Source organism: Poeciliopsis prolifica, unplaced genomic scaffold (assembly GCF_027474105.1).
Source record: "Poeciliopsis prolifica strain line A6 unplaced genomic scaffold, Auburn_PproV2 SCAFFOLD005, whole genome shotgun sequence".
In the NCBI taxonomy this organism is placed as follows: Eukaryota; Metazoa; Chordata; class Actinopteri; order Cyprinodontiformes; family Poeciliidae; genus Poeciliopsis; species Poeciliopsis prolifica.
Genome location: NW_026562380.1, coordinates 3738503 through 3764353, shown reverse-complemented (window position 1 = coordinate 3764353; position 25851 = coordinate 3738503). Strand labels below are relative to the sequence as shown.

At 38.9% G+C, this 25851-nt stretch overlaps 1 protein-coding gene across 3 annotated transcripts in view; it reads right to left on the bottom strand.

Moving 5' to 3' along the window:
* lyst (lysosomal trafficking regulator) overlaps positions 1–25851 on the bottom strand; it is a 71281-nt gene that overhangs the window by 5496 nt on the left and 39934 nt on the right. Inside the window, exons 13-49 of one of the 3 annotated variants that reach the window (XM_055029392.1) lie at positions 24928–25291; positions 24704–24860; positions 23856–24029; positions 23182–23342; positions 22450–22640; positions 21864–22109; positions 20724–20897; positions 19471–19620; positions 18320–18457; positions 18040–18238; positions 17188–17316; positions 15817–16411; positions 15570–15750; positions 14393–14562; positions 13264–13494; positions 12973–13139; positions 11848–12000; positions 11604–11765; positions 10081–10272; positions 9786–9997; positions 8642–8851; positions 8381–8557; positions 8191–8267; positions 7444–7632; positions 6507–6652; positions 6326–6422; positions 6195–6256; positions 5255–5310; positions 5030–5182; positions 4500–4744; positions 4296–4362; positions 4057–4213; positions 2969–3109; positions 2668–2885; positions 1483–1713; positions 545–734; positions 332–468 (exon numbers count right to left, since the gene is read on the bottom strand). In XM_055029392.1, coding sequence (XP_054885367.1) covers positions 332–468; positions 545–734; positions 1483–1713; positions 2668–2885; positions 2969–3109; positions 4057–4213; positions 4296–4362; positions 4500–4744; positions 5030–5182; positions 5255–5310; positions 6195–6256; positions 6326–6422; positions 6507–6652; positions 7444–7632; positions 8191–8267; positions 8381–8557; positions 8642–8851; positions 9786–9997; positions 10081–10272; positions 11604–11765; positions 11848–12000; positions 12973–13139; positions 13264–13494; positions 14393–14562; positions 15570–15750; positions 15817–16411; positions 17188–17316; positions 18040–18238; positions 18320–18457; positions 19471–19620; positions 20724–20897; positions 21864–22109; positions 22450–22640; positions 23182–23342; positions 23856–24029; positions 24704–24860; positions 24928–25291 — 6699 coding nt within the window. The remainder of the gene's footprint in view (positions 1–331; positions 469–544; positions 735–1482; positions 1714–2667; positions 2886–2968; positions 3110–4056; positions 4214–4295; positions 4363–4499; positions 4745–5029; positions 5183–5254; positions 5311–6194; positions 6257–6325; positions 6423–6506; positions 6653–7443; positions 7633–8190; positions 8268–8380; positions 8558–8641; positions 8852–9785; positions 9998–10080; positions 10273–11603; positions 11766–11847; positions 12001–12972; positions 13140–13263; positions 13495–14392; positions 14563–15569; positions 15751–15816; positions 16412–17187; positions 17317–18039; positions 18239–18319; positions 18458–19470; positions 19621–20723; positions 20898–21863; positions 22110–22449; positions 22641–23181; positions 23343–23855; positions 24030–24703; positions 24861–24927; positions 25292–25851) is intronic. The other 2 variants (XM_055029393.1, XM_055029394.1) reach the window with 2 other exon arrangements.

The following is a 25851-nucleotide window of genomic DNA, read 5'->3' as shown; positions in this document are numbered from 1 at the left end:
AGCAACAAAAAAGTAAAACATCCATATGTTCCATATTATTTCTATATATTTTTTAATGATCATTAAGTGCACTCTTAGGCTTATGTTTTGGATGACATACTGTAACAAAAAAACAACAACTATATATTTCATGTTACATTCATATTTGCCATCATTTACTTCATAGTTTTTTGTCAAAAAAGTCATAATTGTTGAAAATAACTGATGTGTAAAACCAACAAAAATACTCTTCCTATGCATTGTATCTAATAATATTTGTTATAAAATGTAATTCATAATATAATTTATAAAATATCATCTGTAATCCTGATTATTCTGAGCTTTTGTTTACCTGGTGGAGCTGTGAACACTGAATGAAGTTGATGGGCGGCTCGCTCTGCTTGCTCTTCAGCCTCAGGATGTTGTCGGCGTAGCCCCAGCTCAAGATGGCCGACCACTGGATGTCTGTGCTGTGCATGCTGCGCACACCTGAAGAGCAGAGAGCGCGAGGCATCAGGCAGATGCTGCAGTTTGAGTCCTGACGTGCGCCGTGACTCTTCCTCACCCTGCTCCTTGCTGTAGATCATCATGAGGCAGAAGCTGCGGGACAGACCGCAGATGGCTCGGGTGGGCAGGGCCAGCAGGGATCCGAACTGCTCTCCGTGTGGCTGACTGAAACACACCACCGGGTCCGGAGCAGACGGCGAGCCAACATACTCACCCCACTTCAGACCTTTGATCCAGGGCAGCGGGCTCTGAGGAAGACGAGCAGGAATACTTCACACCAACTGACTATGAGCGTGCGATACCACCAAATCTCAAATTCATTTAATCCAATTTTAACTGATTTTTCTCGTTTTCTCTTCTAAAAAAGGAAAATGCAAATGACAAAATATGTTTTCTAAAAATGGTTTTAATAAAGAAAGGCGTATTCGGGTCATTTTAGAAAGAGAAAAAATGCAAGAAGATATTTGTACTAGAAATTTTCCCCAAAAAACTCAAAAACTTGGAGACTAATATCAGAAAGTTTTTAGAAAAAACTTGAAAATTTCTGAAAGGTTGATAATTTGCTATAAAAAAACTCTGAACTTTTTTAGTTCAACCTCAGAAAGTGCTTCAAAAGTCGACTTTTGGGTACGAAATCTTTGCTTTTTGGAATTCAGAGAATTTCCAAAAGTTGAAAAATTAAGACTTCCAAAGTTTAGAAATGTAAATTTTTTTTCTAAGAAATTTTCTGACGTTAAATAAAACATTTTCTGAGTTTGTTTCTAATTTTTTTTCAAGCTCAGAAGTTTCCTTGCTTCTTCTAGAAATTAATCTCAAATGTTTTAATTTATTTGCGCAAATTTACTGCTTTTTATTTTCTGCATTGGCCCAAACACTCCGTCGTGCGATCGATGATGGACAATGGAGTTTTAGAAACAGGCTGTGAACTTTTCAGATTTGATTTGCCATGTATGATTTTCCATCTACTCCTCAGTTTTGCATTGATGGGAACTTTACCGGGCAGACGATTTCCTTCACATGTTCCCGCGTCTCTCTGAAGGCGAGCTGAACCAGGAGCCCCATGGCTGCTGGGAGCTCTCCCTCCATCATGAGCTTTGGGGAGGTTCTGCTGATGTGAGTGGCGCTGAAAAGCTGCCTGGGCGTCTGGCCATACGTTTTGATCATCGTCTCCAACGCCCGCCGCTGAACCGGGTCTTCTACAGCTGATACGTCCATGCCAAAATAAGTCTGGAGGAACGACGCCCATGTTAGCAACAAGATAAATGGATCTTCAAGCAGAATGCACTTCAAGGATTTTTAGGCAAAACTAACTCACAAGTAACTTTTTAGCAAGATATAGGAGCTTGAATTATGTAAACAATTCATTTATATTAATAAAAAAAAATACTAGTGTCACTGGCAGATTATTTCACTTCTAACAGTGGATAAATGTCTTGTTTTAATAAAATACTTTGCCAATGGAAATAGAACTTTTTAAAATCAATATTAAGTAATTATTGACTTAAATAAAGCTTCTATTTCTTCCTGAAGTTACTCGTAAGTAAGTTTTGTCTTATACCAAGATATATGTACTAGAAACTAAAACAAAAATACTCATTGCAGTGAAAAAAAAATATAAATACTGTGAAAAAGTAGAAACTGAAACTCATCATACAGATTCATTACTTAAAGTGAAATATTCAAACCTTTATTTCTTGTAATGTTAATTATAATAACACAAAATCCACGCTACGCCACATTGATGCGTAGCGGCAGTCAATTATTTGAATTCCTTTCTTAGATAGGAAACTGTTCCTCCATTATTATTATTATTTTGCATTAGTAAACAAGAATTGAGCGAGTAGAAATAGAATATAAATACTTTTGAGAAGCCAGGCGTTTCTATTGATAATAAATTTTCAGTAAGACATAGGAGCTTGTTTAAAGTAAATAACTATTTAGTATTGATTAAAAAAGTACTAGTTCCTTTTGCAGATTATTTCACTTGTAACATGAGAAAAATTTATTGTTATAAGTGAAACTAGTATTTCTTAATTACTGACTTAAAGAAGCTTCTATATCTTGCTGAAAAGTAACTTGTATGTTAGTTTTCTCTAACTTCAAGTGTATAAAGACCTCTGCACTAGAAACCAGACTAATAATCATAGGATTTTGTGTGTTTGTGGTGCATTTGTTCCTTACAGCGGGGTGGAAGACGTTGATGGCGTGGACCGCTGCTTTGCCTTTCTGCTTGAGCCCGAACACCAGGTCGATCCACTGGCACAGCGTCTGGGAGACGTGCTCCGACTCCAGGGCCTGCCGGTGGATCAGGATGAACAGGCGCGGGTCGTTGCGAGCCCACGGAGGTAAATTCACGTGATTCACCCTCTCGCCATTCTGACGAACCCCGAAATCAAAACCTGTGCCATTCATAAGCAATGTGGTAGTTATGACATGCATAAAAACTTTTGCTAAGGCGCCATAAAGAAAGGAAAATAATCACCTTCCCTGTTGACCAGGAACTCTGGGAGGTAGAAAAACTCTGGGATGAGCTCCTTCACGTCAGTCATGGACTCGTAGGAGGACAGACGCCACGTCGTGTTCATGGAGTGAAACGTGCGGTCCGGGATATCAAAGCTCTGATCTGATTGAGGTCAAAGAAAATGAAATTTAACATTCAAGCTGCTGCTTGAAACACACCTCCTTTCATGACCTTAAACACCCGGCTTGCTGAATACATTTACAATCGCATGAAAAGAAGATCAGAAGAGAGAGAGAGATGATTAAAAACTCCAAAAAGTGTTTATCATCAGATAGAACCACAGAAATGAAATCTTTTTCAGAGAAAGAAAAGTATTCTGCAATTATGGCTTCACTGAATACAACTCATAAATGGAAGTTTGGTTGTTTTTTTAAAAGTACAGAGTAAGATTAGTGCTTCTTCTTACTCTCTTTTGGACGTTACCCTGTTTTTGTTTGAGTATTTTGGTTGTTGTCTTCTTTGTTTTGATCATTATTTTATGTTTGTTTGTTATGTTTTTCTCCTGTTTGAAAATGATTAAATGCTGTTGCTTGCTTCCTTCAAGCTAAGGCATTATTTATGTAATTAAAGCTGAAAAATAGCAAGAATTCAAAGCAGGACAAACCTGCTAGATTTTGTTTTTCAGAACTATAATAACTTATAGCAAGTCTTAGCTTATTTATTCTATTAAAATGTTGTGTTGTTTTTGTTGTGCAGATAAAAAAACGTTTTTTTTTTAATCAAAAATGAAAAAAACCTGAACTAAAGAACTGAAGTGAGCAAAGTTGCTCACTTGAGTTTAGTAAAGTCTTAATTAGCATTATTGCTATATTTCCATATTTCTCACTGTAACAAATTAGTATTTTTTAGATAAATTGTTTAGGATAGGAGTCACATTTAAGGAGAAAAACAAACTGGTTAAGATGGTCTCATATTTTTACATCACAATCAGCCTGACATTTTAAAATATCCACTGTGAACATATATTTTTCATTAATCATGAACTATACAACAAAAATGCTGAACTCTATTTTGTGACTTTCTGAGTTTAACTTTAGAACCAAACTGACCTTGGTAGGCGAGGAACATCTTGGTGAACGGCGGCATTCGGACCAGGAAGTGCAGAACCGTGCCGCTGTTGGAGTAGTGTGAGCCGTAGTGGTAAGGCTGGACTGGAGGCATGGGGTCATCCTCACGAATCCCCTTTTTGTACTCTTCCTCCAGGTACTGTGCAGGAAACACAAACACATAGACATGCTTTCTCCCAAAAAAAAACTCTGAAGAAAAGAAAATAGATCTTTTTAATTACCCTGTAATTATCAACGTAGCGATCCTCTTTTTCTTTTGACTGAACTGCAATGGGTTTGTTTAAATTCCTGCAAATCAAAATGTGAGCAAAGAACAACTGAGCTGAAAGTCTTTAAATCAACAAGAATGTAATAAAATGGACAACATCCATGCACACATACAAGATAATGGCTATCCCTATGCATTATGCAAGATGTAAGCCCACCTGTAGATGTTTGTGTCCTGCAGGTCGATGGTTTCGCTGACGTAGTCGCTGAGGATGAAGGGAAACACCGGGTACTGCATGAGGTCGTTGAACGAGCGGCCCGCGTGTTTGTTGAGGTGCGTCAGGTACTCGAAGTTTGTGATCTGACCGGAGCTCCACAGCTGGGTGAGCGCCGAAATGTTCCCGTGCTCCAGCAGGTTGGGAAGGTCGGAGGTCAGGATGTTGTGGTAGACGTCATCCCGAAACTAAGCCCAGGAAATACATGCAGTGTTTAAGACAAAAAGAGAAACTTGCTCTTGTTTTTAAGCTTATTTAATTGAGGTAAATTTCTTACTACTTTTATTGTTGGTGTGTTTGTAATTTTTTGCTTTGTTTTATTTTATCAAAGCGGTTCTCTCTTGTAAATGAGATCCTGAACTTTAAAGATTAAACCTGCAGGAAAAATTTTAAATCCTTCTTTCATTTGAAATGTAAATGTTCTCCACTAAATCCCTTTGAGTCTTATTTCATTTTAAAACTTTTTGCATCACCTTGGAGTTGTCGAAGGCTAACAGCAACGTCCTGCCGTTGGTCAGAAATATCTCCACTGCGTTGTCTCTCAGCTGCCACCATCGCTTGTGCACCTCCTTGATTTCCTCGTACGTCCAAGAGAAAGACGGCGCCTCCGTCTCACCCTGAAGGATCTATTCAAATGAAAAACACGTTTAGATCTGAGCGAATCAGTGGAACATCAGTCCACTAACTCAGCCGTTTACTTGGTTGTCGTGAGCATCAGCGGCGTTGTCCTCCACAAAGTACATTCCAGACTTTCCTATGAAGAAGAGAAGAGTTGGATTCAGAGAACGTCTACTCTTTGTGTTACTCTTTGTGTCTGTGCCTGTACTGCAAAACCACCAAATCTTAGCATCTTGCAGACATCTTAATAAGATGTCTGCAAGATGTCTAAGATGTCTGCAAGATGTCTGCAGACATCTTAATACACTTGAAATAAGACAAAAACAACTTAAAAATAACTTTCACACACAATTTTAATTTAATTTCTAATTTAACCGTTTAAGGCCTACATTTTAATTCTCTGTCTGATTATTTTTGCTTACTTTAATTGTACGCAGTTCTTTAAAAGTCCTGTGAGTAAGTATGTTAGCCCATTTATCCATAACAACTGGAACTTTCAATATCTGTCAAGTTATTTTCACAATTTAAAGGATTATTTTATCAAATTAATTTCACTTCCTGCTGTGGCAGGAAGTAATAACCTGATATTGGCTGTAAACCGCGACGTCTCCTCTTTCAGAGACTGTTAGAATTGTTGAGATAGCGCAAAGTGCGGTGGAATTATGGTACTAGAAATTTGGCTGGATCGTCGCCTATCCGTTCGGTCTGGAAGGGCTAATGAAAACAGAAATCTCGAAATTGTGTTTTTGGGACAAAGATTTGTGCATATTTGTAATAGAAATGCAGCTACTTAAAATAAGACATTTTTGCCATTTTATAAGTGAATAGTCTGCCAGTGGATCTAGTATTTTTCAAGGTATTATTGACTCTAAACAAGCTCCTATATCTTTCTAAAAAGCATTTTGTACATTTGTTTGGTTTTATTTCACATGTACTAGGATATTTGCACTGGAAACTGAACCAAAAATACTTGGAAGTATTTTGTGTTTTTGCTGCTGTTAGTGATGGTCAGGGTTTTACCCAAAAGCAACTCTCCCGCCGTCTCTCTGGACGGGGCGACGCTGGTGCATCGTCTGGTGAATCTGAGAACAGAAATACATTTCTTTAACTCCTGAGATCAACGTAGCATTTAGGAAATCAGTGAGCTTTACCTGATGGACTCGCTGGTGGCTTTGTCTTTAACAGTAGAGGAGAAGAAGGAGTGAGTTTTGTCCTCAAACAGGAAGGATAGAGGAGGCTTCACTGTTTCTGAACACAGGACAAAGATCAAATGTTTAAAAAAAAAAATGCAGCAAAAGCTTTAGAAGAGAAACTTAATCGAAGTTTATTCACCCTCTGGTTTTCGTCTGTCTTTGAGCAGGTATTTGTTTGGTATGGTGAGGTAGCAACGCTGCAGCCGCCGCCGTTCTCGGTTCGGTCCTTCAGTTGGATCCAGCTGCCACGACGTCGGGTAAGATGTCTGGTCATACCAAACGGCTCTGAAACACAAAATAAACCCAGATTTTACTTAGAAAGTCTGGAATACCACTGCAGTTTCTGCATAGTTTTTATTTCCAAACTGCAGATTTTTTCAGAGTTAAATGCTCAGACGTCCATGTCTTTTTTAGACAGTTTGTGACATCAAAATACAGATGTTTCAATTCATTTGGTTTAATTTTTTGCAGTATTTATTGATGTGCAATAAGCTTTGAAAGTAGGGTTGAAAAATGATTAATTGATAACTAATTTAGGAATCGATTAAGACTGAAAAAAAGACTAATTGCTGAAAGAACAACACATTCAGAGCAGCAGTTAAGCCAAAATTGTACAAAAAAAATATATATATAATCTTTAAGATAAAAAAAAAAAATTTTGTAAACTTGTTCTACCTAAAATCTCTAAGGTGGGATAGTTTTTGTTTCAAATTATGTAGAATAAAACCTTCTATTAAGAATGTTTTGCTTGGCAGAAGAGAAAACACTCATGCACAGGGAGAACCCAGAAAAACAGAAAACAGTTCAGTTTAAGAGGCTTAAAATAAAACAAGATATCTTGAACTAGACATCATGTTCAATGTGAAAGTTACTTAGAACAGGTAAACAATATTTTTTTTCATAAGGTCACATTCCATGTTGTGAAAAATGTTTCTTCAATACATCATTTTATTTTTTTCTGTACTTCAGACTTTTTAATACAGCAAAAAATTATTTTAAAATGATACGATCATAAAATCAGCTTGGTTTTGGTAACCAATATTTCTAAAGCGAATGAAGCCGTTTAGTTCACCCACCGGTCGTGTGTGAGCTGCTGCACCAGCTCCTGCCAGTGGCGACTGGCGCTCAGGTCGGTCTTGTACAAACCCCTGATGTGCTGGATGACTTTCTTCCTCTCCATGCCTTGCCGTAGAGACACATTTTGGGTAATGTCAGCCGCAATCTTGGAAATATCCTTGGATTTTCCGTCAAGCCTCTGAATTAGGCTGAGTAGGAACGAGAGAATTAAAAATAATCAACATTTTTTTTCTGTTTAAAGCTACAGTTTATAAGATTTATAAAAAGTATTTTATGAAGTGACAGTATAGTAGAAGAGATTATCTGTGCTAATAAGAAGCAACCAATCAGAGCTCAGAGGAAGGTCTTAGCATTGTCAATCATGCCGTTGTGTCTGCCGCTCTCTTACTCTCTGGTGCAATAGAGCTATCAGCAGAGCTAAGGCTAGTTTGCATGGCCACTGATAATAATTTTCCTGTAATGTTGAGTTGTTTTTCCTCCATTAGCACTTTTAGAATAAGTTCACGAGGTTGATTGACAGCGCTAATACCTTCCTCCTTGTTCTGATTGGTTGTTTTTGACCGGGAGCTGTGGATTTCTTCAGATGGCAGTAGCAGGACAAGAAGGTTGTGACGGAGACTGATCTTTTCACAGATTATTTGTGTCATATTATACAGTCACAACATGGCAACAGTTTTAACAATTATGTAAAAAACACATACATAGATATATAAAAATATATATATAAAACAAGACTCCCAACTTACTTTTTCTGCGTGTGTGCCACTTTCTTTTCCCATGCAGCTTTGCTTGTCTTCTCTTCTGCTTCAAACTTCATCTTTTCCTGCATCAGTAAAGCAGAATCTCTTTCATATTTCTGTCTTGTGATAGTGAAATAGTGTCTGTGATTTCCACCCTGGAAGCTCCCATCTTCTCCTTCACAATGACAGCTTTTACCTCCTTTATTGCCTTGAGCAGGTCGTGTTTGTGCGGCGCGTTGAGTGGGATGCAGCGATGGCCACAAAGCTTCAGAGAGGTCATGAAGACACCCACAGCACTTTGCTCCTCCTTCGTCAGTTCGTCTTTGTGATCGTGCAGCATCTCGAACAGGTACAAGCTCAGTTTTGGCCCGTGCTGAGGGAAAAAGTGTTTCAGGGTCAAACCCAATGTGAGCAGCTCAAAGGAATAATCAAGGAGAAGCGAGGATTTCTTATTCACCTCTAGTCCTGGGCTCAGGCTCTCCTTGAGGATATCTATATGCTTGTGATCAAACACAAACTCAAGTGCCTCCTTTCTGTCCTGTAGTGGAAGTGAAGGGCTGAGCGTGTGCACCAAGAGCCGGCCTATCTGCACCCTGAACGTGTCCCTGCAGGACCACAGGATCCGCCGCCACTGATGGTTTGGGGCTCCGCCACGACTCGTGCTGCCCTGCATCCGCACAACAATTAGTAGACAGAAAATACACAACATGTCTGACACACAGAAAAAAAAGGTCAGTGGTGGAGAAAGTGCTGGAACTCCATACTTAAAGGTGACTTACTAGATGTACTTGAACAATTATGTAAAAAATTGTTCAAGTACAATTTCAAGTACTAGTTTAAGGCTAGAATAGGTCTGTGGACAACACAAAACATTCATTACACTTTTTACACACAGAATTGCACTTCAATCAGATTTTAGTCTGCTAAGTCCCAGGTAAAAATGTCTGCAAACATATTGCACCATTATGCAACTATACATCTTTGAAAAGTAGAAGTAGAGCTTTCTGCACAACCAACAAGAATCCAGCAAGTGGTTTCTGAATGGAAAGTCGACAACTAAACAATTGTGCTTTCCAGCAGGCATTGTACAGCAAGTACAGCATTAAAACTAGCTGACCAAACGTACTGGAGCTCCGCTAAGTAACAACTGCTACTTAATAATCGAGGTTTTAATAAAAGAGGTTTTTGAAACGGCCCATTTACTACACATTAAAAAGCATGAACTTATTGGCAAAAAATGGACATGTATTTTTTTAAAAGCAGTTTTTAGAAGCAGTAGAAACCCAAATAATAATAGTTCCTCTTTAAGTAAAAATAGAAAAAAAAACAGACTTATGACATGGGAAAAACGCATTGTTACAAGTTTAATAATTTGCAGAGGAAAATTCAAATTTTCAACATTAAAGAATTATTTTTACTTAAAACAATATCCTATTTCTTTCTGAAAAGTTACTTGTATGTTAGTTTTATCTCATTTCAAGTGTACTAATGTAGTACACTAGAAACTAGACAAAAAATACTCTGTAAGATTTTGTGTTTTTGCAGTGTAACTAAAGCACAGATGCTGTAGTGAAAAATGTAACGAGTTAAAGTTGTCAGACCATGCTGATTTTGATCCCGTCCATCATGAGCTTCAGGATGTCCTTCTGCAAACTCTTCTTGCTGGCATGTGGAAGGATAAAAGGAGTCGGAGAGTGTGGGACGGAGCACGACCCGCTTTCGTCGTGTACTTGATCCCCCAGATCCGGCGTGAAGATGTGGTGGTCCGGAGAGTCCGGGATGTTCAGCAGGTCGAATAAATCCTCACTCACGTCTGAAACGGGAAAAACATTTGAACAGAAAGCAGAATTAGATGACAATTAGAGGGAATAATTCAGAGAATCAGACAAAGTTTACCATAGTAGATCAGTCTGTTGATGGCCAGAACCACAAGCCTCTGCAGCCGTTGGACAAACTCAGTCTCGCTGGCACGGATCGGGTTTTCCTGGCTCATCCTCCGCTGCATCATCTGGTGGAGCTCGTCGCTGGCGACGGAGCGCATCCGCATCAGGAGAGAGTCCGTCTGGGCCAGAGAGAACCGGCGCCAGCCTGCAGGGGGCAACGTTAGCAATGAGCTCAGTTGGTGACAATAACCTCTACAGAAAGTCTGACCAAACCTTGGATTTGTTCACATTTGGTCTCATTACAACCTAAAACTTCAATTTATTTTTTTTTAGTTAAATGTGAGAAACCAAAATAAAGTAATGCAAAATAGTCAAGTGGAAGAAAAATTACACATTGAATTTTTCTTAATCAAAAAGTGGTTAAATCAGGGAGGTTGAATTGAAATGCCAGCCACACTTTTCAGATTTTTATTTGCACTTAACAATTATGCACTAGGTGTTGTTGTTGGTCTGCAACATTTACAACAGAAAGAAAAACTTTGTTCATTTAGTCGCAATTGTCGCATGACGTTTTGAAAAAAAAAAACAAACAAAAAGAACAGTTTTTAAAAAAATATCTATTTTAGGAAATTTTTTCTCAATTTTAAAGAACTGGTGTTTTATTCATATATTTTGGATTTAAAATAAATATAAAAATACAAGAGAATGCCTTTTATTTCTCTTTACAATGAATGAAAAAACAGATCTAAAGATATATTTCTGGTACTTTTAATGTCATTTTTTGTGAAAATTTAATACATTTATAGCAGAAAAAGTTCAAAATGGTTAAAAGCCTGCATTATTTGTTATATCCGTATGTAAAACGGACATAAAAACAGATATAATAATTTTTGTAGCTAAAGCTATGAAGACGACATTGTGGAAAGTGCAAAGAGCCAAAGATTGCAGACCAATGATCAGTTACATGAAATCCCAATTAAATAAAATTGATGTTTGTGGTTGCAACAGGAGAAAATGTAAAGAAAAAAAAACACGTTGAAGGGTGTGAATACTTTGGTGAACCACTGAATAAGTTTCCAGAGAAGGATCTTTCAAAGACAAGATGATTGTACTGCAAAAACACAAAATATTGGCAATTATTTCAGGTTTAGTTTCTAATGCAAATATCTCAGTATACATGAAATAAGATAAACAAAAAGAAATATGAGCTTTTTCAAGTCAATAATTCCTTCAAATTTATGAAAAAGTACTAGTTATGAGTAAAATAATCTGACATTTTCCCCATATTAGAAGTTACTATGTAAGTTTCTTTTGTGACATTTGCACAAAAAACTAAACCAAAAATTCTGTGTTTTTCCAGTGATGTCTATTGAAATGCTTGACACGGACTCATGTAAGCATTCGATTTGAAAGCACCAGCAGCAGCTGAGGATGCCGGGCAACATTAAACCCTAAAGCGAGGAAAAGGATCCGAGTTCATAGCAAACACGGGAGAGATGCTGGACTGTCTCCACTGTGGGTCAGAATCCCAGCTACCTGCATCACAGTGGAGCATGTACGACGGCGTGCCAGTAGGGGAGGGGTGAGGGGAGTCCTGGGACAGGAAGCTGAAGGGGGAGGGCATTGGGATTTGGCCATAGGAGGAGTAGTGCTGTCTGGGGATGCGGGGGATAATGGAGTCTTTCATGGCAACGGAACCTTAAGAGCAGGATGACACGAGGATCAACAAACCGACAGACAGAAAAATCTTTAAAACACGTATCAAGTCTGCAGCGTTCACCTGCTATGCTCTTACGCTTCCGATAGATGGCGTGATGCGGAGAGGTCGGCGTGTTAACAGCACTGCTCAGCTTCGAGGCCTCCTGGTTGGCCGTCGTCTTTATGAACTCGATGGCCGACTGGAGGACTCTGAACTGCAAAGCCACAGCCATTTCTGAAGAAACAGATTAAGCATGCTTATTTTAAAAGCTTTCCCCCATGAGCTTTTAAAAAACACCCTCATTTTATAACTTCAGAGTTCAAACGGTTAGCAAAATATACATAAACAACAACAAAAAAAACTGTAAAATTGAGATTACAGTTATTAAGAGTACAACTACATTCAGTTTTAACATGAGTCTGAAACAATTAGTCGATTATTGAAATAATAATCAACTAATTTAGTACTTTAGTATAGAAACTAAACTCAGACCAGTAACTAACCTAAAACTGTACAAAAATAAATACATTTAGCATTTAAGAGACAACAAAAAAAGTCAATTTGTGAACATGTTTTACCCAAAACTCAAGAGGCATAGTTTTATATTCTGAACAAAAATAAATGACTGAATCTTCTATTAATCTTCTTTTTCAGCTTCTCTATATTAGTGTTGAGTTGAGCAGAAAAGGCTGAACTTTTCTCATTTTTATGTTTGAAGTGTTTTCATTTTCTGCAATAAATGATTAAGTGTACCTTAAATAATTGCTGTTATTTCATTTTAGGCAGCAAAATGTTTGCTTTCAAAATTAAATAAAAGGAACTGAATTATTTATGTGATTTTTTTATGTATTTCTAATATTTTCTACAAAAAAAACTAAATGAAAAATCAGCAAAATGTCCCAATTTATTTATGTGATTATTGGATTAACTGTCAAAATAATAATAAAAAAAAATTAGTTGCAAACGTAAAAATTCTTATTTTAAAGGTAAAATTGACAGGCAAGAGATATTCCCAGACAGTCAATTTATCAGCAGCAAAATGAGATCTATTTTCTACTTTTTCACGTTTTCACTCTGAGGTTATTTTAGTTTCGTTCTGCAGCAGAAGCCGGCTGCTCGGCTTTGTCCTCCACATCAGAACGCAGCAGATGAGAAGCCCGGCTTGTTGTCTGGATGTGCACTGAATGCTGGAAATGCATCCCTCACCCTGGGTGCGTCTCATCTTGCTGGTTTGCATGAAACCCAGCAGGGTAATGAGGTCTTCGATGATGCGGAAGTACTGGGACCCCGAGGAGCTGCAGGAGTGGATAGTCACAGCAACTAACATCTGCTGGATGTCACACACCAGGAGCTTGTAATCATTCAGGGGGATACTGCAGAATGGTGAGGTAGAAAGTCGAAACAAAAACACACAAAGTCAGGCAACACAGAGCAGCAGACAGAGAATAAATGATTTAATGCTGTGTTACAACTTCTCGTCTGTTCTGGCTGCCTTACCCATTCTCCATGCCGTTCAGGGTAGAAAGAGTGTTGAAGAGCACGTAGAGCAGTCCGTGGTCCAGCAGGATGTCTGCCAGCTTGGGGCAGGCATTGACAAGCTGCAGCAGCATACAAAGGATGTTGTGCACCAAGGAGTTCTCATAAAGGGAGTTCTCAATAAGACCCAACACCGGGATTATGCAGCGCCTTCTGAAAGGTGAGATATTTTCCATTTCCTCCAGGTCAAGACTGTGGAGAAGGAAACAAGGGAGAACAATAAGAGGCGGGATTCACAAACAGCTCCAGAGAGAGTGATCAATGCACTCAATGTGGGGAGCAAGTGGATAATTATGTTTCCAATCTTATTTTTAAAGTGATGATTTCACAAAAAAAATACATTTTGAAAGCAAGAGCTGGGTGAAACATTTTTTATTAATGTTATAAAAAGAGATAAAATTATAAAAAAATATTCTAGATCAGGTATTAGTGGCAAAAAGCAAAAGGGAAGATTTTTGCTGTCTAATTCTATGCTTTATTATTTATTTTACATTATATTTAGAATTCCTAATTGCAAGAAAATATGTTGCAGTTTATTTCTTTATTATTTATTTGGGTTGTTATACTCCGAATTACCTTGACTGAACAAATTAAATCTGGTTTTACATGTTTGACTAAGTTGTTGGTGTATTTAAGGTAAGTTAAGGTGAGGTAGTTTCATTAATATAGCACGTTTTCAGAAACAATGCAGTTCAAAGTGCTTTACATGACTTAGAAGAAAATACAAACTGTGCTGTATTGGTGCAGAGTTATCAAATAAACTTGTAATTCAATACATTTATATTTGTGTTTTAAAAAAAATATTGTTTTTAGTTATTTCAGCACTTTTTCTCCGTACTGGCCAAAACTAAACCTCAGATAACAGTATCAGTATCGGAAGTGAAAAAAGTCCATCGGTGCATCCATGGTTATAATCAACACAACCATCTTCTGTAGAAAACAGTCCTGGTTAGACAAGACAAAGATTGAGGTACTTGATAGTAAAATGAAACGTATTTGGAGGAGCAAAGATGATGTTTTAAAACTTAAACTAACGCTCCTACCACACAGGGTGGAGGTAGTATCGTGCTTAGGGGTTCTGTTGACTCACTCTTCTTCGAGGCCCATGGGCCGCCCAAACAGCATCTCCAGGAAGCACTCCAGCAGCCCCTGGCTGCCCTGGTGGATGTACAGCTGGTTGGCCAGCAGCGAGAAGCCGTGGTTCTTCAGGAACTTCTCCTTCTGCTCTTTGAGAGCTCTGCTGAAATAGGCGTCCAGGAGCTGGAAGCAATTAAGAGAAAATAAAAGTCTTTAAAATACGGCTATCAATGTCAACACTTTATCGCATGGGATTAACCTAAAAAGTTTAGATTAAACTCTGCAGTGGAGGCATCACATTACACGATTTTGTACTGCGATCAACAATGTAGAGTCGCAAAGATGAGCAAGGAGAGACACATTGATGTGGCTCAGTGGGAAATTTCAAATAAAAAAAAATTAGATCCTTCCATGGACGTTTGGATAATGATGAATTATCCTTCCACTATGGCTGAACAATAAATCAATAACTATATATTGTGATTTACACATGATCAATATGAATAAATAAAACATCTGATAGAAAATTTAATATTCATTATATGGAATATTCATTGATTCAGATTGATGCTTTAATTTGAAATGTTATGGATTATTACTGGATTGTAATCCAGTTACGACTTTCGCCACTCAAACTGAGCTAAACAAAGTTTGTGGCGGTAGGAGTCTCACACTTTCTGGAGGATTTGAAAGAAAGTTTGTTGTAGTTTGTTCTTACATGTCTGACCTGTTCCTTTTGTCAGTTTCAGTTTTTTATTATTTATTTCACATCAGCTGTTGTAGTCCTAGTTGCCCTGACTGAACAAATTAAAGTTGGTTTTACATGTTTGATCAAAGTTTTGACGTTATTGGTTTACACAAAAACACACAAAAAAATTCTTTCATCACTTGTCTGAAAAGACAAATACATGTAACATGTAGAGCACATTTAAATACACCAATTTAAGTATTGGTGTATTTAAATGTGCTGTACTGGTGCAGACCTAACAAATATAAATCAGTACATTTATGTCTGTGTTTCAAAACAGAAACATTTTAAGTCAATTCAGGACTGTTTTTCTGTATCGGTTCGGTATTGGCTGATACCGAACCTCACAGTATCTGTTTCTGTAACAGTAGTAGAAGATGATTGGTGCATTCCTACTTTAAACTGCAATAACCCAAACAACAGGAACCAGATTTTGACCCACCTTCATGACGCCTTGCTGGATGAGCGGTGAGGGATGATTGACCAATACGATGAGTGCCTCTGGCTGGATCAGCTTGTCCATGACCTCCTCCAGCATGAGGTCGGGCAGCAGCAGCAGGACACCCCTCAGGAGATCGTAGAGACCACAGCAGATCAGGACCAAGCAGTCCTCCGTACTGGACCTGAGAGATAAAACCTGTTATAGTACAGGCTTTATTAAACTGGCAGGTTATTTTTGCTATATTGACCTATCATTGGCCTCCGTCTTGCTGTGTGTTCTGTCGGAGCCAGGCGAGTATGTATAGCTTTCCCAGTCTTCAGGCATCGAAGCCCGGTCAGCTGCACTGGGCCAGCGGGCGACCGCCAGCGAACCATTAGGGAATGGGAAGGCCAGACCCAGACTGGTCAGGTTGCTGTGGCTCCTCTGGAAGGACTGGATGCCCTTCAGGCTGTCGGGGCGACGCGGTGCCTCCTCGCTGGCCCAGTCCTCTGATTCCACCCCGCCCACGCTGCCCTCCGCCAGACTGTCTACTTCCGCCGACTCGTCCCGCTCTTCCTCCACGCTGATGGACGGCGTCCGTGGTGCGCCGCCCTCCCCCGCGTCGCAGATCGTCTTGGCGGACTCGCAGCTGCTCAGAAGCTGCTCGTCACCTCCGACCTTCTTGAGAGTCTCCGTGCTGCCAAGAGCCTGCTGGGAGGCCAGGGAGGCGTTGTCGCCCTCGGCCGCGTCGCTCGAGCTGCCGTGGCCGACGCGAGGCGTCACCAGAGGTGAAGGGTACGGAGACGGAGCCGCACTGGGAGGCCGTAAGGACTGATCATCACCTCCATGTTCAGGCGAAGGAGCTAGAAGATGGCCGGGGAATGATACCAGTTCACCAGTTCAGGTTTGCAGTGTAAGACTTCAGTAAAAAGTTGTCAAATCTTTGCTCATGCTTATTTAAACCTATTATTTCTTATGATTAATTGATTTACTTGACAGTTTACAGAATATCTAAGACAGTTTGCTGGACTATTTCACTGTGAAAGTAGCTAAGCTTTCTCTTTTCTATGCAATCATACAAAAACACACTACAAATGATCAAATCTGGATTTAAATGTTTCTTCAGTCTGCAGAATTTCCATGTAACTGTGGGAGATTTCTGCACCTACACCATCAGTTCAATCCTTACTATACATGAGAAACAGTCATTAGTGTTTTAATCAGCAAAATAGGCTGCTGGAGAGACGTTGCCTAGAGAACAGATTGGTGAACAGTTATTTGTTCTGTGTAAATGTCAGTCTGAAGCAATTATGCTAACAAAATCTACAATTTGTATTTTCTATTTTTTACCATCACTGATGACTGAGCTGATCCCAAAGGCTCTTAAGCATAATTTTTTAAACTTAAGCCTAAGAAAGCTACAACTCTCATTGGTCTCCCAAAAACTTGCCCATAGGTGCAATTTGGAGGTGTTTTTCCATACAATGTGGCTTTAATTTTCGTCATTCCTTCGGTGAGTTGATTTTCCAAAAATTATATTTTCCAAACTAAAAATTTGATAAATCGGTAGTCAATGTATTGCCCAGCGGTAGGACAAACTCATCATTTGCTGTAGCAGTGTGGTGGCCTGCATACGTACCTTCATGGGGGCCGTCAGGGAAAACAGTCGGAGAGAGAGACATGACGGAGCTGCTGGCAGACCTTCCTCCGCTGTTGGAGCGTCTCAAGTACATAATGGACTGCACCTTTTCCTGGTACAACTTCCCGTCTGAGAAACATTAAAGAGAGCTCAGAGCTTTGAATCACTAAAGCTTTGATTTAAAGGGCCAGTATCATGTGTTTTACAGGCATACAGTGCAATTTTACATCAGTTATTTACAATTTATAGCCTATAAAATAGTGTTTCAGACTAAAATGAAGAAAAACATGATTCCAGCAATGGCTGGAGTGAAATTATCATAATAACCCCATATTGGCCGGGAAGCGCAACGAATACTCTTTCAGAAACTGTTGGAATTTTTCAGACAGCGCAAAGTGCCATGCAGTTATGGTACTGTGAAGCTTGCTTGTAAAAATGTGTTGTGACTGACACATTCAGCCGAACAGAATTAACCAATTTAGCAACGTTTTTAGCATTATATGAGAAGTAGCTGATATAATGAGCTCAGTAAATGTTTCACCAGGTGGTTGCTAATTGCCGTTAGCTAGTTTGAAGGAGCAGAGTGAGTAAATTACAGAGGAGTGCTGCTCTGTGAGGCAGAAGCTTAGAAACTGCAGCTCAGAAGAGGAGCTGCGTCTGGAAGGCGGGGCTAGGTCCACTCAGGCATTTTGCACAGCTGAATGGTTGCCATGAAAGAATCAAAGCACTCCAGGTTATTCCATCCAGGTAGGAGGAAATAAGATTATAACATGATATAAAGCTCAAAAAAGTAAATTTTTTTGTGATACGGCCCCTTTAAAGGTGCTGCGTTCAGCTGGACTACTTCCTTACCGATGTGCAGCGAGAAGTAGAAGCTGGATGGAGTGTGACAGACGTAGGTGTTGGTGGGCGGGTGAACAGCCAGCAGGAAGTTGCAGATGAGCTTCAGCAGATCCATGTCTGGAGGAGAGCCCAGCACTTCCTGGATGATTTTGATGAAGGACAAAGACACTTCCTGAGGTATGGACGTTAGATGGTCGTCCCGGTGCTCCTTAACAGAAATGCATTCTTAGTAACAGCGAAAGAGAGGAAGTGGAGGCGACATTAGAGCTGCGTTATTTGGCAGGATTACCTGCAACACCTGGCAGGTGAGCAGGAAGCGATGCACGACTTCAGCGTTCAGGAACTGGCGGATGTTGTAGACCTGATGTGGGTGGTGAACCCTGATGAGGATCTCTAAAGCGGCAAGCAGTTTTTCCCACACACCACACTAACGAATACAACAAGAATATCAAGTTACTTATACTATTAGGCTCAATTTATCTGCATTTAACCCAAAACATAGGGCTTATAATGAAGGCAAAAATCTGCCTCCATCTTGATAAGTCTTTAGTAGAAACATTTTAAGTAAATAGCCAACAAAAAAAAGGAAATTCACCAGCTTTAAAGACTGAATGTTGAATTTAAAACATTCAAAATTGTTCTGTGTTGTGCAAATATAAGCAGAGTTGGGTAATAACAAGTTACATTTACATAGTTTCACAAAAACAGATTGATGCAGAAGCAAGGACAGGAAGAAAAATCAATATATTTCCAATTAAATTATTGAAGACCTCACGACTCCATCTGAATGGATGACATTTACACACCGAGCTGCCATGTCAGGATGGATAAAAGTCTGATCTGCGACCAGCCTGACTGCAGTGGTCGTAAATCTTCAGTCCTTTGGGACTCTGAAAGCTTCAGGTAATAAAGGCTACAGGCATGAAGTCTTAAACGTTAGCAGAGTTGGGTAGTATATTACATTTACCTCAGTAACATTTTGCAGAAATGTATTTTTAAGAGTGTACTTTTTACTTTTACTTGAGTAATTTTCTTATGAGGTATCACTACTCTTGGAGTAAAATTTCTGGATATTCTACGCACTGCGAGTAACTTCACTGAATGAAGAACAATTTTGTTTCAACAAAAAATTCAAAAGACACAGACACACACCTGCAGTTTTTGTTAAAGTTTCATAATGAAGCTAACAACCTTGCAAAGTGCAAAATACAAATGTGTGTCTCTCTTGAAAAGAGGTCTGCAACCTTTATATTCCAACAAACCATCTCTATGCATTGTCCAGTGAAATAAATATAAATTATAACCACAAATGACATATGACCAATAAAATAAGAATGACTTATAAGGATACAGGTTTCAGATCCCGGCTCTGGAATCTAAATATTAATCAAGATCAGTTTCAGACTTTAGGGCAAAACCGATATCTACGTGTGAGTTCACCTCAGCTTTCGCCCAAATCTTCCAGTCCAGCAGGATGTCAGAGAGCAGCCTGATATCCTGAACAACAGCCACAGACTCTGGGTCCAATCGAAACTGGCCGTTGTCCCCCAGGATGAGGACCGGTCCACTGCAACAGCCGTCCAGCAGAGTCTACAAAGACGGGACACGTCAGTGTTCAGACTCATCAGGCACACATGAAACAGATTGATGAAGAAGCAAAGACAGGGAGAAAAATCAATATATCTCCAATTAAATTATTGAAGACCTCATGACTCCATCGGAATGGATGACATTTACACACCGAGCTGCCTTGTCAGGTTTGATAAAAGTCTGATCTGTGACCAGCCAGACTGGAGAGGTCGTAAATCTTCAGTCCCTTAGGACTCTGGAAGCTTCAGGTAATAAAGGCTACAAGTGTAAAGAATTTTTACTATGCCATACTTTTAACTTTTATTTGAATAATTTTATTATGAAGTATTGCTGCCCTTTCTTAAATAAGCTTACTGCAAGATTATTTTAATAAAAAATTGACCAGATCCAGACACATACCTGCAGTTTTTGGTAAAGTTTCGTACTGAAAGAAATTGATTTGTAAAAAATGTTTCTTTTGCCTGATTTTGCTATTCTGTGATTATGTTACATATATGAATCATTTTGGTTTTTAAAATACCAAAGTCTCCACATAACTTTATATTTTAGTATGTCTGATTATTTTTAAACATTAAATGATTGATTATCTGATCAGTTACTCAGTACTTGATTAGCCTTTTTATCAAATACTTGAGTTAAAATATGTTTCAGTACTTTACCCTCCTCTGCCCACTACTAATTAAACAGTATGATGAGGCTGAAGAGTTACATCAAAAGATATTAGATATTTTAACAGAATAACAAAAAATGGTGAGAATAAATTGTAACAGCATGTTTTCTTTCATAGTGTAATAATTACGAGAATGTGGCATCGCTAATCAAAACACAATAAAGGATTTGAGGATGTGTAAACGGTAAAGAGGCATGCAATCAGAGGAGCCATGGACGTCAGTGTCTCATCAAACCAGACGGAGTTGGTTTCAGCGCGGCTCTATTACACACACAGCCAGAGGGTCAAGTAACAGCGGGTCACTGACACCGGCTCAGACAGGGTCCAGTCTGTCGCTCTAGATCAGATTCACAAAAAACCCCCTCCAGAAAAAACAAAAAAGAGATGCAGAACAGAGGAATAGAAACAGCAAGGGGTTGAAGGTGTGACTCACTTTCAGCATATGGTATCCTACGATGCATTTGGACTTGATGAGGACCTGATGGATCATGGAGTAACCATGGTAACAGTCCATTTCATGGATGCGGTGTTGGTTGTGCTTGCAGAGAGACAGTAGCACTCGCAGGGCCAGAGCCTGGGTCTTCTCGCAGTCACTCAGCTCCACCGTCTGGACGATGCAATACCCAGAGACAAGAGAGAGGGAAAAAAGTAAAGATTAAAAAAAAAAATTCAGGTCACATTAGACTTTGAACCAAAAGGATGCACAAAAATATAACAAGCTAAAACATCGACAATGTTTTCACACTAAAAGAAGCAAAAGATGTATTCAAATTGTCAGAATACAATGAATGTCCAGTTGCTCTGCAATGTCGATGCAACATAAGCTTAAAGCAGAAAATGTATTTTAAAGCAATATTTTCCTGAAAAATTGTCATCCTAATTCAAATTATTTACTTGTTCAATAACCATGCAAAAAGATAAATAGGTAGAACAAATACATAATGGCAGCATTGCTCAATGGTTTGGAAAAAAAACCCCGTCAAGTTAACATTAAAATACTAAATAATTTCATTGTCAATTCTTTTACCTTTACATTCTCAGCAATAACAGTACATGAAACATGTTGTTGTTTTTTTTACTTTTTGGGTGAAATGATTCCTATTTTGTTGGTCTGAAAAATATTTTTAAGATTACTCTCCAAAAGAAATAAATGAAAACTTTTAAAGTACAACAAAAGTTTCTTTGAAAATCATTTTTGTATTTAGCTATATTTACTGAATGGGTGTTACATACTATAAAACGAACACAAAAATGCTTTGTGTTAAAATAATAATAATCAATTTTATTTATCATGCCTTTTACATCTCATTCACACACTGATGATGAAGCTACAGTCCAGTAGCCACAGCTGCCCTGGGGAGTCTGACAGAAGCAAGGCTGCATTTTTTCACAACAGTGTCAATAATCTGCACCATCTGTTGAAAAGCCAAATTTGTTCCACTTTTGAACCACAAAAGTCCCCAAAAATCCATTTGAACACCAGTGATGAATGGTTAATAATAGAATTCTTAATTTAAAACACATTAAATTATTAATTTGTGTATTTGCATTGTATCTAAATTAGATGCTCTACCTGTGCAAAAAGGAAAACAAAGTTTCCCGTCCCTCCAATCTTATGCAAGACGCTCTGCAGGCCGTGGGTTTTGATGGGAAGCAGAGATCTAAATGCATTTGCATCCAGTGAGATGCTCTGCACCTCTTTGGAGCTGAAGGGCCGCTGGGTGACGACCGTCTTGGCCTGACCTTTCAGCCTGATCACAGGCTCATATATGGTGTAGACTCTTGGACTGCTGGGGGCATAAACTATCGCCAAGCTCTCCTGTAAAGAAACAGAAAATGCCATCATAATTATCTCTTCTGTTTGTGGTGACTTCTGATATTTGATCTGCTTTATATTAGTTAAGATTCCAACTGGGAGCATTAACTTAACTAATCTATTAATATTTAATGTTCAGTCTCACTTAAATAGCTGCAGCGTAACTAACAATTTTTTCCATGCGATGCAGGTGAAAATTACTTCCTGCATTGTGTTATTACTGATCTGAGAAAATCAAAAGGAAACATTTCACCAGCACTTCTTAAAAAAGATGCTTTTATATGTGGCATGAATAAAAGTGACACCATTGAACATAGTATCCATCACCAAATGTTTTACTTACAACCAGTGCTGTTGTGTCAATGTCCTTGTTCTTCATCAGAATCTCTCGGACACGTTCACACCTGAGGCCTTCCTGAGAGACGAACTTGGAGATTGAGCCACTCGACTTGCCGTATTTACAGGGCATTATTGATGTAAGGTCTGGTCCACTGGAGTAGAGGAAGAAGGCCTCCTCAGATCCTATCCTCGACCCTGACACAAGCAAGTAAACAACAAAAAGAGTGAATCTTTATCTCTGTTTTGGGAAATCAGGTGCACCTTCCGTTTTTAAGTTCTTGCTTATTATTTTTCCCACAAAGAAAATGATTCCCAAACTTAATTCAATCAAAGCTGGAGAAGTAGAGTTTGCATAAAAACATCTGTTTTTAGGCAACTTCAGTCTTGTTCTGAGGTCCCACTTGAAAGTGATGAAGTTTAAAACGTCTATGAATTAGGACATGTAATAATAATTTCATTGAAATATATCAACCCAAAATAGAGTATAATTGTGATGAAGTAAGGGTCCCTTTACTCTGGTATGTCAAAATGAAACTCAGTGCAACCTCGAATGTCAAGGTTGCACTGCAATTTAATCTCAGTGTTAATCCAGCTGAGCAGTTAACAGTGTAAAGACGGTGAGGAAAAAAACTTCCTGATTAATAAGAGCTCTGACTGTCATTACTCAGCTTTGATATTCTTATAGAGCTCAATCCCTGTTAGAGGGAAGGAGCTGTAAATGTAACAGGAGTCCTACCATTAAAGAGAAGCACAGTGCCCATGCTCCAGCGTCCCGCCTCCTTCTCCAGCTCCTCTGACGAAACTGTGCAATGGCCCAACATGCAGAAGGTTTTGTTGCTGTCAGACGATAAACTGGACTTGCGAGGGAGAGTGTAATCCAGAGAAACCTCACATTTCCTTAATAAACAAATAAAAAAGCAACTTTAATATTTAGAAAGTGACAGAAGTATGGCTTTTAAGTGTACATCTGTCATTTGCAGTAAAGGATGCATACGGAGATAAAAAAATTTGAAAAAGCGAAAAGCTCAGCCCATTCTGCATGAATTATCAATACATTGCTTTGGCTGAGTTGTTGATTATTTTTTGGATTATTTGATTAATAATTTGACAATAAAAGATAATTAATAGAAGATTAAGTCATTTTGGGTAGAACATATTTAGAGACAAATGTTTTCTATTTTTAATGCAGAATGTGTATCTTTTTAATACAGTTTTGGTTTAATCAAAGCTCTGACTGTTATTCTTTCAGCAAGTGGCCATTTTAGAGTTTGCATGCACCAGTTAACAAGTAATCAATTCCTAAATCAGTTGATCATTATTTCAATAGTTAATTGAAATAATTAATTAATAATAATTAATCTGATTGATTGCTTAGCTAAAACACGGCATATTTCCGACAGGTTTTCTTACCAGATGCCACAAACCCACACGACAACGCGGCCGTGGATGTTCTTCTTGCCCTCTGGCTGCTGGCTGTACGTGAGGCCGAGGTGCTGCCACTGCCCTCGTCTGAACAATCCCTCGCCCGACTCGACCTGCGCCAACAGCCCAGCTTTTATGTCATCGTTCGGATCTATGCAAATCCTGAGAGAGCAAAGAATTACAATGAATGAAAGTTCAGATCCTAGCAACAGTACACCTTAGAAATAGCAGCCTGTATGGAGATACCAGTGGAGATATAATACATCACTACAACAAGAATTTGAACGGAAAAACCTCATAAGATAAAATGTAAAACATTAGGTTCTTTGGGACTGTCCGATCATTACGGATTAATGGAAGAAGATAAATAAGTATTATTAGTGTTACTATTTTCAAGAGACAAAGCTTATGTATTTTGGTAATATGCAAGTTTCAAAAACAAACAAATACCGATTAAGAGCAAGTAACATAAAAATGGCTATCACAGGACAAACAAACCTTATATCACTGGATGAATATAATATTTGACACATATAAAAGGGCCTATTGTCATTTTAAATCAAAATTAGCTGCTGCTGGCTCCCCAAACTCAATTTTTACATTCAAATTTTCTGATTAGCTAATTTTCCAGAGACCACAAAGCATAAAGTTATTGCAAAAAAACAGCTGGTTGGTTTTCTCTAAGAGCCTTGGCTGTTTTAATAGGCAGTAGAGGCCCAAATGCCAGCATAAAAATTGGCATATTATATTATCTTTGAAATTTACTCACTTGGAAATCAGTAATGATAAAAAGTAGAAATATCAACTTATTCTGCACATAAAACCTTCATCCTCACCTGAAAGTGAGAGAGCCTTTGGAGAAGTTTGCCCACACTTGAAGCATCAGCGCCTTGGAGCCCATGGAGAGAACATGAACGAGGTTTTCTTCTGCTGACTTTGCTCCAGACTGAGGTGAAGCATGATGAATCTCAGATGCAGAACAGACGCTTTCTTCTGGAAAATGAAACAAATCTTAGAAACTGTCCATCTTTCAAGTAGATCAAGCAGTAAGAATCCCAACCTTTGTCGTCGCTCTTCTCCTCCAGCTCCGTCACCCTCAGCCACATCGAGGCACTGAAACCGGGGGCCATGTGGGGCCAGCAGTTCTGCCCCACGAGAGGTAGGTGGAGAGGGGCCGTGTGCCAGGGTGAAGACCAGAGGTGGCTTGGTCGATACTCTGGTTCCCCCTCCCGGCGACCAGGAGAAAGTTTCCCCTTCCAGAGCAAGCTGACGGCTTTGCCTCCGGCGGCACCGCTCTGCCTGGAGCCAGGAGATGAGCCTCCAGGTGTTGAAACCCCATGGAGTATCGGAAACGTCAGGAAGTGAAGAGGCTCCATGTCCATGTTGGCTTCGACAATTTCTAGGATACCCTTCAGTAATATAGCCTATAAACAAAGAAAATTAAATGGCTGGGATAAGAGCACACAAATATCTCAGATTTGACCTTTTATCTTTATTAAGTTTTTTGCTCCAGGCCACTTTAAACTGCAAATGGCAGACTTGCTAAAATAAGCTCCTATTTCACACAGGCGACACCCAGGCATCTCTGAATATTAATATTTTTGTAACTTTAAGCATCGTTACACCCAAAAAAGATGTAATCTTTTGTTTGTTGTTATTTGTCACTTGGAACCAATGTTCCCTCTAATTTTTCATGTGTCTGGGCATACACACAAGCTTCCTGGGCACACTGAGGACCACTGTGAGCATCATCAGTGTACACGGTGTGGCCACGCACAAGTATCATAAATCTGGAATCATAGAAAGTTGCATGGCTTATTAAAAAAAAATCAAATACATCAGCAATTTTCATTCGTTTGCTTTTAATTTAAGTGATTTGCTCAATTAAAATAAAAAAAAGAAAAGAAAACATTGGTGTTCATGTGATGCATGCTATAAGTAAGAGTCCTGCTTCAGCCAGGGTGAGAAATGAGACATTACACCT